The following is an 11,333-nucleotide window of genomic DNA, read 5'->3' as shown; positions in this document are numbered from 1 at the left end:
CTGAACCCCTCGGGACTTTGGGAACGTGTGTCAGTGTCTGAAGGGAGGGTACTAGGGGGATGCAACTATGCTCCTGATGGTTTTGCCGAGCAATTGGACAAGAGATATCAGACCAAAACTGACCCACAGGAAGTTTTACCTGAACGTGAGGAAGAACTTCTTAAGTACATGAGTGACTGTGTACTGGGACAGATTGCTCAGAGTCTGTGGAATCTCTCTTACTGGACGTATTTAAGTCCCGTCTGAATCCGCTCCTGTGCAATGTGCTCTAGGACGGTCCTGCTTGAGCAGGGAGGTTGGACCAGATGAGCCGCTGGGCTCTCTTCCCACCTGACTGATTCTGTAATTCTGTGACCCATTTTCCCAGGATTCCTGGCTCTAAAGCCCTAGCCAGCTCTGGCTCTGTGGCCTACTGGGGAGTGTGGGGACCTGGTGGCCAGCTTATTTGGGAGCTGATTTGAAATCCCATAGCTGTTTTTGTGGGTCAAGTTACCTGGGTTGTTCCCCAAGTGCATTGGCTAACAGTTGCCCTTAAGAGCTTTTTTTCCTTGACAATACATAAATGAAGGAGGCAAATTTTAAGTTTCTTGTGTGTTTATGTTGCAGGAAAAGATTGGAAGAAAAACCTTCAGTACCAGCAGCAATAGTCAAGCCAAAAAGGGAAGCTGAGATTGATAGTACTGAAAATGTCATTTTGGGGAAAAAACCGAAATTGGAAGATGTTTTATCAGACGATGTTAAGTAAGTGCTCAGCTTAATGAGTAAGGCAGTCCTAGCAAGCTGCCTTGACTAGCCATGTGCCAGTTGGGAATAGCTGATATAAAGGAGTTTTGCAGTGTTTTCCTGTAAAGATGAATTTGCACAAGTTTGGTTTTCCATTATCTGTTTAAGTGAGAAAGTGCTGCCAGTGCAGCCTCAGCAGTGATGAAAGTTGGGTATGTTTAAAATAATACTGCACACCTGTAGGCCTTTGCAGTAGAAAGTGTTCATGAGTTTGTAGTTACTGATTTGAGTTGGTGACTCGTGGTCAAAGGCATTGTGTTGATTTCACACAGAGCAGGAGATGAGCTGGAAGCACATGGGCAGAGGCAGGCTTGCTGTGTACTGTGACGTTGAAAGACATAGGTGGCTTGGGATACAGGAAAAATAAATTGGCAATTAGACAAGGCTTTTGAGGGATGTAAGGTGGTAACTGCACTATCATTTGGTCTTTCATCTAACTTTTGTGAAGTTCAGTGTCAGATTTCTGTGAGAAGTTCATGAGAAGACTTCTCAGAACACTGTAAAGAGTAAGTGCATAGAAGAAAAACAGAACCAGAGCCAACATTTTAAGTAATTTTCCGTGTTATCAGTTATTATAGTGGTATCAGTAGAATGTACACATCAGAAACAAACAGTTTCATGGAAGGAGACTCCAGTCCCTTCTCATGGCCATGACAGAAGGAACTGGTAAAGAAAAGAGGGGCCTTGTCCTCAGCATCCTTGGGATGCCTTAAGCTGCTCTTACTCTGTGTTGACTAGTAGCATGAGTACAGGTCTTGAATTTTGTTTCATTATATCTAGAAAAAAGTCCTATTTAATCATAAAACTTTATGTGAGTAAATGTGACCCGGGTGCTGTTTTGTGGTACAATTTTTGAGTCAATAGCTAAAGTAGATTTATATGGTAGCAAAATTTTAACTTTGAGGTAATAGTCCTGGTAGTAACCTCTGCAGCCTGTCCACGCCAAGACTCCACATCCTTTTTTTATGTTGCAGTTAAAGCAGATGTGAAATTCAACATGTTCACTTTTATTAAAAACAGGTTTTTTTAATACTTTTTGGCAATCCTAACTCATATCTTTTTAGTCTGACAGATCTGATGCCTCAAGTAAAAGTGCAGTCTGTGGAAACTGTTGAAGGTTGTACACATGAGGTGAGTGCTGTGAAAAAGCACATGAAAAATATAGACTTGTAACACCTAATTGTGTGTATTTAAGAAAGCATTGATAGTTTGTGTTTTTCATATTGCCAGTATAGTAGTATTCTTTATTTTTCTTGCAGTTGTTATATCACAGAATTACAGAATTTTTTAGGTTGGAAAAGGCCTTTGAGAGCATTGAGTCCAGTCATTAACCCAGCAGTGCCAGGTCCTCCCCTAAACCTTGTCCCCAAGTGCCACATTTACACGTCTTAAGTGGCTTTAGTGATGATAACCACTTTCCTGTACAGCCTAGTCCAATGCTTGACAACTCTTTTCTAATGTCTAGTCTCCCTATTCACAGTTTAGGTCATTTCATATTCTCCTGCTTGTTACCTCAGAGGAAAAGTTGCCCCCCACCTGGGGATGTCTGCAGTGCTGCTTAGAGCTGTTGTGGCCCAAGGGCAGGACGTGGGACTTGACCTTGCTGAATTTCACACCATTGATCTTTGCTCATTGATCCAGTCTGTCCTGATCCCTCTGCAGAGCTTTCCTGCACTCCAGCAGATACAGTATTTCATACAGTATTTAAGACTGTGAGGAGTTTGAAGTCTGTAGCTGACACTGAGCATGCACAAAATGCACTCAAACAAATCAGTAGGATATCTCACCAGAAGGAGTTTCAATCATGCTTACAATACAATGAGTGATTGTGAAAGAATTGATGGTAATATTGATAGGTTTCTATATTTGTAAGGTACCAAGAGCATTTAAGAAGAAAAACCTACTGGTTGGTACAACATGTTTCTCTTTGTAGTGTGATCAGTGCATTGAAGTATTCTGCTATTCTGGTTCAAGTATGAAAGACTTTCTTCTAAAGCTGATTACTGTTGAAAAATATATTTTGGTAAAAATGGAAAATTATATTTTTTTATGTGCAAAGTAATAAAAGCTATCAATTTTCAAATTGTGTTGATGGACATAGATACAAATTCAAATATGAGAAATACAAACTATCAATGCTTTCTTAAATTAATGTTTTCTTGAAGCATCCTGCATCCATTTATGACTATCAGAAAGAGTTTGGGTGAAAATCAAATATGTAAATTTTAACTTCTTTGTTAGGGCTTTTTTATCTTCTGTGCTGTTTTCCCAAGCTAGCTCAAGTTAATTAGGGTCACATTCAAGGTCTCTATATGATCAGACTTCCATAATAAGGGAACTGTATATACAGTCGCTGATCAGGGTTCTAAAACTCGTATGTGTGAAATTTTTGTTGTTTTGAGATGTCTGTTAAAGGTTTGCCATCACATAATGACAGAAGAGAGCTTACTTACTTAAAGTGAATCAATACTAGGTATTGGCCAGGAATGGGAATGTTACCAGCATAAATACAGTGTATTTGGAAAGGGAATATTATCAATGTGAGCTCAGTAATTGCTTCGAATATCCACTGGCCAGAACACATGATTGTGTTTTGGCTGAAAAGCTGGTGTTTCAAGGCAGGTGAAGCAGTAATATCTCACACAAGACAGTGGAGATATCAGAGAAGTGAGAGAAGCAGCGCTGCTTAGGCAGGAGAATATAAAGATTGATTGAAAAGCTCTTGAGAGGAAGGAATGAACCCTTGACACACGAGCTTGTGGAAACAGGATAACTGAAATTCAGATTGGTTTTCATATACTTCACATTGCCAGAAATGTCACTGCTGTGGACACAGAAATCTGCAACTGTTTTTATTTTAAATATCTTTAATAGGTTGCGCTTCCAGCAAATGAAGAATTCACAGGTCTGAAGCCAAGAACTGGAAAAGCTGCAAAAGTATGTGGCAGATTCCATTTATTTTTCTTTTTGTACATGCTTTATACATAGTAAGTGAGAGTAGAGGGAAAATTATGTACTTTGACAGTAAGATCTGTAAAAGATGGTCTGTCACAAACTGATGTTTCTCGATTTAAAATTAGGTAGAAAAAATTATGTGGTTGAATGAGGTTGGATAGGCTGTTATGATATTCTTTCTGTAACATCAGGCAGGGGCAGCATTCTAGTTCTCTTCCTAAGCTGATAAATGAGTGAAAATTCAGTCATCAGGGCAAGATTTTAATTTGCTATGAGAACAAGACATAAGCAAAGGTCTTAGGTATGATATAAAAATACTTAAATACAAAGTCATTGCATAATAGTGGGTTAAGATCAGCAGAAATTACAAGTGTCTGTAGGATTTAATTTCTTCCTCTAATTTGCGCACTAGGTCAGTGTCTTGGTTTGGAAAGACAGCAGTCCGCTAAGGAAGGCAGGAGCCTCTCCTGAAATGGAGAATGTAAACCCTCCCCACCCCTCCGAATTGCTATAATTTTAAATTAAGGGGACCCCAGGCAAAAATAGGGGAGCAGGAAATAACAGTTCTTTAATAGGGAAGGGAAAAAAATAATAAAACAATGCAGTACACTATAACAACACTGACAGAGTCAGAACCCAACCTGACACCCTGTGGGATGTTGGTAGCAATCCAGTTGGAAATGTGGCTGCAGTCTTCCTGAAGTATCAGGTGTGGTTCTGTTGGAGCAAGGGGGATCTGTATAGAAGGATGTAGTCTTCCTCTGAAGATCCAGGGGAAGAAGAGGCAGCTGCTGTTTCTCTGGGGAATCCCGTGGAGAAAAGCTGCGCTGGTGTCTCAAAACCTCTGGATTATATCTGGGTAGCAGTGCTTGGCTCCTCCCTCTGGGCGGAGCATCTCACAATGGGATGTTCTTCTCAGTCATGCACTGATATTCAATAGTCTGTTATCAGCAGATGTCCACTCCCCAGGGAGGTGTGAATGTGGTCATTCAAAGAGAGAGATAAGGCAAACTGCCCACTTGACAAAAGATAATCTGCCATACAGATGGTAATTGAAAACATCTTGCAGTTGCAATCTGGAACAGTCAGTCAGAAAAGTAGTTAGATGTAAGCCTGTCTTAAATTTCTGTAATGTTTTTGCTTTTTTCTTCTAGGAATATCCATTTATTCTTGATGCCTTCCAGAGAGAAGCTATTCTTTGTGTAGATAATAACCAGTCTGTGTTGGTGTCAGCTCACACATCAGCTGGTAAAACTGTTTGTGCTGAGTAAGTACTTTTATAACAGGCTCTAATGAAAGAACAGTGTGATGTCCCTTCTTTCTTGAACCATCAGTAGCTGTTATGTCACAATTTCTTGAAACAACATTTAGTCCACCAGTGTTAGAATTGAATTGGCTACTCTTGAATATAAAAATTACATCTTCCATCATTTAGTGAGTAGTGAAATGCTTAATTTGTGTTTAAGCTTAACTTTTATTTTTAAAGTGTCAAGCTGTTACTGTATAAATTGAAATGGAAGTTTCTTCAATACAGGTTCTGTAAATCTTGAAAAAATACCTTTCTTTCTAGCTCCTGGCTAGAAGTAGTAAGGACTTTCTTTTGTGTGGTTTTGTTGTTTTTTTTTTTTCTTTGTTAGAAGCAGTGGTTTGATTTAGTCAGCAACTTGTCTGTCAGGGTTTGATTCAGACCTGAAATAAGAAATGAAATGTACATGGAGATTATTAGAGCGTGGGTTCAAATAATAATAGTTTTGTTGTGACACAGTTACTTTTTTTTTTAATTAAACTGCATGTACTCTTGTTTCCATAAAAATCGGCTGACTTGGTCTTTAAAGATCTTTCACTCTGCAGAGGTGCATATGTAGTTGAACTTAGTAGTTCTACTACTTAGTATTAAGTAGTAGAACTTAATAATCTGGATAGGAAATGCTAGATGTATTAGAGCATGGATTCAAATGATGTGTATCATTCTCTTGGTGTTCTGAATTGCACAATTTATTTTGTTCTACGGCAAAGTAATACGCTCTGTCTTCCTGACAGCTGTTAGTATGGATATTGCATCAGTTAATGTGGATATTGTTTGAATACAGGTATGCAATTGCCCTGGCTTTGAGGGAAAAGCAGCGTGTGATATTTACAAGTCCAATTAAAGCTCTGAGTAATCAGAAGTACCGTGAGATGTATGAAGAATTTCAGGATGTTGGTTTGATGACTGGGGATGTCACCATTAATCCTACAGCTTCTTGTTTGGTCATGACGACTGAGGTAAGACAGACATTAATTCTTGATTGGTGTTTTCTTCTACCCTTTTTGATTGGGAAGGTCTAATTTTAAAAGACGAAAGTGGCCTAATTAGGGTTGAAAATGTTTAAAAGTTCATTATGACTCATTTGAATGTTTTAACTTTTGATTATTTAAAAAGTTAGGTATCTCTGTGAATTTATGCTTTTGAACTGTAAGTCAGGAACTTCTGATTCTAATGTGGAGAAAGTCAGAATTTAATGTCCTACGTGCTCAAGACACTGAGTATTCTGTAGATGTAAAAAACTGAAAGTCAGATTTCCTAAATGCTGTGGTCAATATTTTGTTCTAGAAAGGCAAAATAAGGAGGGCAAAATCATTGAAGGATAGCTGATTTGTTCACAGTAGGTGCTAGAACTCTAGGAATAGGTAGCTTTTTCCCTTTGTTGATACAGAGCTTTGTTGTATTTCTGTTGTAGAAATGCAGCCATGAGTTGAAATTTTCCTCTTTTTGCCTTTACCTCAAAGGAACAGGCATGATTTTGGTAGGGAAATTTTATTAAAGAGATTGAGTGATTTGAATTCTGACAAAAGATTTCCTCCTAATCACAGAGAGGTTTTCTATTAGGATGAAGTAAAAAGAGGTCTTGGCAGAAGTAGATCTGTAGAACTGTAGCAATTACTTGACACTGGAAGCTTGGGTAAATACTTTGTCTCATTCTTCTGTGTTCCTTTCAGAGAAACCAGTTTTTCTCAGGTAGTGAGATTGTTAGATTGGAATGAACTTGGAAAGCATCTCAAAACCTATCTTTAAATGCTTTTATGTTTTTTTGCAAGATATGATTTCATATGTCCATGTAAAAGTGAACCAAAAATTCTAGCTGTTCCTTACTGATGTCCATGTAACATGACTGTTGTTATTTCATGTGGAGGGACCCAACTTTTACTTCCTTTTCTAGATCTTGAGAAGTATGCTTTACAGAGGTTCTGAGGTTATGCGTGAAGTCGCCTGGGTTATTTTTGATGAAATTCACTACATGAGAGATACAGGTATCCTATATATACTATTTTTATTTTCAAATATTTGTATTTTTTTCCCCAAGAACAATTTCTTTTTCTTTTGAAGAATTATGTCTAATTTTCCCTTGTAAAATCAGTCATCTTTTTGTATAAATAATTCTTAATTTGTTTCCTACTGAATTTATGTAATTGTATGTTGCAGTTTGTATTTTCTTCACCAAAGCAGAAATTACTTTGATGCATTTGATATGCCCCATTTGTGTAGAGAAGATTTGTTTGGGTTTTTTTTGGTCTTATTTTGTTTTTAAGCATGCTGTTCTTTGGCTTCAGGAATGAGAAATTGCTTTAATCACATACATTTCCCATATGCTTTTCCATTTTCAGAACGTGGTGTGGTTTGGGAAGAGACTATTATTTTGCTTCCTGATAATGTACATTATGTGTTCCTTTCTGCAACTATTCCAAATGCTCGTCAGTTTGCTGAATGGATCTGCCATCTTCACAAACAGGTAATATTTCCAATAATTCCTCTGTGCTTTTTGTCTTGTGGCTTAATGTACTGTGTGTTTGGTTGATAATTGAGCCTCTGAGTATCTTTTTAGTAATTTTCTTGCTCATAGGTGATAGTATAGATCACTCCTGGCTTCTCTGGCTGTATTCCTACTTTTGCAGGTATACTGGCTAGTCCTTCTGAATGGCAACATCAGAACTGTTTCTTAATGTTTATTTTCCACAATTATTTAGGCACCTGCCTCTTTTAAGCAAACATTCTGAATTATGAAACATGGTGAACATACAGTGATTTTCTGAGGGCTGGTAGAATTCGACCGAGGAGCTCTGTAAAAGGCCACGTAGAAATCAAAAGCAAATCTTAAATTCATGGAAATACTATATATGCTTGCAAGCAAGTGAGAGAAGTGTAATTTAAGAAATCTATCCTGTCCAGTAACCTTTAGGTTTGAAATTCTATTCTGTTTTTTTTCTAAGACATGCATTTATAGCAAAGACTTTGTGAATTAGAACCAGGGAATTTCTTATCAACAAGAAGTTGGTCCAATTTTAAAACTATTCTGGAGATTGATTCTTATGTTGTTTGTAATGAAGGGAGTATAGTATAAAAAGTGTCTTTTTAAGTTTGGCACAAAGCCTCGACTTTGTTTTGCAGACCATTAGGGTTTTTAAATGCAGATTTATGTAATAGTTAATGTTTAAAGGAAGTGGGATTTTTTTCCCTAAAAAAGCTTTCTTAATGCATCAAAACCTTAAATGCTGATGAAGGTCTACTGTGAACCTTTCCTAGGTGTTTCAATAATGCTTCAGGCTTTTTCTACAAAATACAGATTAACAGGTTTTCCTTTGATTTTAGAAGATGTTAATAATTCAAGTCTGCATAGTAATGCTGAAGGAAATACTGTCTTTACTTTTTGTGTTCATGAGAAATTTTTGTAGCCAACTTGTGTTCTAAAACATTTGCAAACTTTCATTTTCTTAAGCAATGTCATTAGTACAAAATCCATATTCAAGTAAGAAAATTTGTTATCTTAGTTTCTGAAAGCCTTGCTTTATGGTTTTTGGGAGATTGTATTTTAATAGTAAGGTATTGCATTTTTCATCATGCAAGTGATATTACAGTGCAATTATGAAATATTTATGTGAATTCTTTCTTTATAGCCTTGCCATGTGATTTACACTGACTATCGACCTACTCCACTGCAGCATTATATATTTCCAGCAGGAGGAGATGGACTCCATCTGGTTGTTGATGAAAATGTAAGGAATGCTCAGTTTTCTGAAAGATTGTTTTCTTCACTTAACAGTGAAAAGCTTGAGCTCTTGCAGAATTTGGATAGGCTGTATAAAGGATGTTTTTGTTAAAATTAAGTACAAGTGAGTAATGGTGATCTCTGAATTGCTTTTAGATTTTTGGAGTCTTACACAAGAAATTGGTTTTATTATCTAATGTCATGCAATCAGCTGAGTAATACTTCCCTGAGATGTCTTAAGTGCCCACATCCTTGTTTGTTTTCTGTAATTCATACTGCTTTCTGTAAATCTGCAAAGTAGTTGAAGTTCCTTGTACTGTTTCTCACTCAAAAGAAAACATAGTGTCATGTAAATTTGGCTTTAGTTGAGGGACAAAATATTTTCATTTCTTTAGGTGTTTTTGAACTAAAATCTTGCTTAAGATTTATCATTAGCTCACTCAGCAGTTACTAATGCTGCAGACAGTAGTGCTGCATTTGAAGATATGCCTTCATTGGGCAGTGTAGTTTTGTGTGGACATTCCTAAAAGTCAGTTTTAGTACTGTGCCATTCAGCATGGCATGTAGAGTGGTGGATAGAACAATGAGCACTGGCTTCAGAGACACACCAGTGCAGTTCTGAGCTGTGACACTGGCATAGTAAACTCTTTTAATACCTTATGCATTGTTTTTGTCCTCTTACCTGTGTATATGTGGGGTAATGGCGCTGGCTGGGCAAAGCACTAAGTATTTTTAAGTGGGCTGTGTAAGTAGCTATTTACAAAGTTTGTGTTTTATGTCTAGGGAGATTTCAGAGAAGATAATTTTAACACAGCTATGCAAGTGCTTAGAGATGCAGGAGACTTAGCAAAAGGGGATCAGAAAGGAAGGAAAGGAGGAACAAAAGGTGAGTTTGAACCCATTCTGAGGTAATTTTTGGTACGAATTTTTTTCAAAGTTCTATGCAAGTTGTGCTTGTGTCTCAATTACTCCGTAAGATACTTTTTGTTGTAAAATTTAATTTAAATTAATGTAATCTTTCTGCAGGTCCTTCAAATGTTTTTAAGATTGTGAAGATGATCATGGAAAGGAATTTCCAACCTGTGATTATTTTCAGCTTCAGTAAGAAAGACTGTGAAGCCTATGCACTTCAGATGACAAAGTTAGATTTCAATACAGGTACAGATAAATCCAATCAAATTCTATTCACAGATTCAGTTTGGTGTGAAATACTACTTTTCCTGTTGAACATTTTGTGTAAAACCAAAAGGAAAATACGCTTTTTTCAATTTTTATGCTGGTGCCTTGAGCTGTATTCAGTAGGAAGGTATTGGTGCACAGAGTACTTGGTCATCACAGGGTCAGACTGTCCTTCGATTTTAAACTCTATTTCTTGCTCCAGTGTGCCATTTATTGTAATAATAACACCAGAATTCCTAGAAGATTCTGTCTGTAGTGGGAGAAGACTGATCATAAAAAAGTATTTCCCAAAATTTTCATGTAACATTCATTAGAAAAATAATATACTTGCAAAGTCCAAACAACTATAACAAACCACTAGTCTGTTCTTTCTCGACAATGCATTCCAGTTTTCTTTATTTCCTTCTTCCCCTTGCTTCTCAAAGTAAAAACCAGAATGTAAACAAAGATGATTTTTTTAATCTTGGCTAAGACCAAGCTTTGCAAATAAGTTTCCACTCAGTGCTTCTTGGAAATCTAGAATTTTAACAAAAATAAGGAATTTGTTTGTAAATTTGTTGTACTGTTTCATGTTTGTGAGCTGTTCAAGGTTCTTGCCTGCTTATTTGGTCCAATCTTTGCACATTTTGTTTTGGTGTGGCAGAATAATGCAGGTGTTTCTGTCAGAAAATTTAAAGATGCGTGTAAATGCAGAGGTGCATTTTCATGTTTTCTTCAGAAGCACGCCTTTGAGTGTATATTCTTGATATTCGTACTACTTAGTGGTAAGGGTATAAACTTCTAAGAGTTAACAGGAAAGAGCTTCTATGTCCATGCAGACAGGGATTAGTAGGTAGAAGAGGAATAGGGCAGGTTTAAGAAATAGGGAGCACATAAGACTGATAAATCCCAGGCTTTGAGGTGGCTGATGTTTGGACTGTTCTAAAAGGTTTGGTCTACTTTTCTTTTTCCTGATCTTCTGCTTTTGGTTACCATCTGACTCCTCTAGGCTTATTGAAGTCTTGATTGCCTGACCAAGTGTGGGTGGTTTTGTGTAGACTTCACAGTATTCCATTCAATTTTTACTGTACACTTATGTAAAAATTAGAATGTGGTACCACTTTATTTACATCTGGTATTAGCCTTCTGCATTTTGTAACAACTTACAAATTGCCTTCTTAGATGAAGAAAAAAAAATGGTTGAAGAAGTCTTCAATAATGCAATTGATTGTCTCTCAGATGAAGACAAAAAGCTTCCTCAGGTGAGTAGAGTTTGGAAAGGATTCTTTTGAATAGAGCTGAATTGCTGCTGTCCTGTTTTCTGCAACTTGTAAAGTTGTGGGTGTTGTGTAGGTGGTACAGAAATTATAAAACTGGATAATCTCGTTAGTCTCCCCAGGTTTTAGTATCTCC

At 37.1% G+C, this 11,333-nt stretch overlaps 1 protein-coding gene across 1 annotated transcript in view; it reads left to right on the top strand.

Annotated features, from left to right (window-relative positions):
- Positions 1–11,333, top strand: part of MTREX (Mtr4 exosome RNA helicase) — a 45,456-nt gene that overhangs the window by 1,359 nt on the left and 32,764 nt on the right. Inside the window, exons 3-13 of the mRNA XM_014307403.2 lie at positions 607–741; positions 1,848–1,914; positions 3,658–3,720; positions 4,893–5,005; positions 5,829–6,003; positions 6,939–7,029; positions 7,384–7,508; positions 8,671–8,769; positions 9,546–9,648; positions 9,789–9,920; positions 11,103–11,182. Of these exons, the coding sequence (XP_014162878.1) occupies positions 607–741; positions 1,848–1,914; positions 3,658–3,720; positions 4,893–5,005; positions 5,829–6,003; positions 6,939–7,029; positions 7,384–7,508; positions 8,671–8,769; positions 9,546–9,648; positions 9,789–9,920; positions 11,103–11,182 (1,183 nt within the window). The remainder of the gene's footprint in view (positions 1–606; positions 742–1,847; positions 1,915–3,657; positions 3,721–4,892; positions 5,006–5,828; positions 6,004–6,938; positions 7,030–7,383; positions 7,509–8,670; positions 8,770–9,545; positions 9,649–9,788; positions 9,921–11,102; positions 11,183–11,333) is intronic.

This window comes from Geospiza fortis, unplaced genomic scaffold, assembly GCF_000277835.1.
Source record: "Geospiza fortis unplaced genomic scaffold, GeoFor_1.0 scaffold443, whole genome shotgun sequence".
Classification (NCBI taxonomy): Eukaryota; Metazoa; Chordata; class Aves; order Passeriformes; family Thraupidae; genus Geospiza; species Geospiza fortis.
This window is presented reverse-complemented; position numbering and strand designations above follow the sequence as displayed.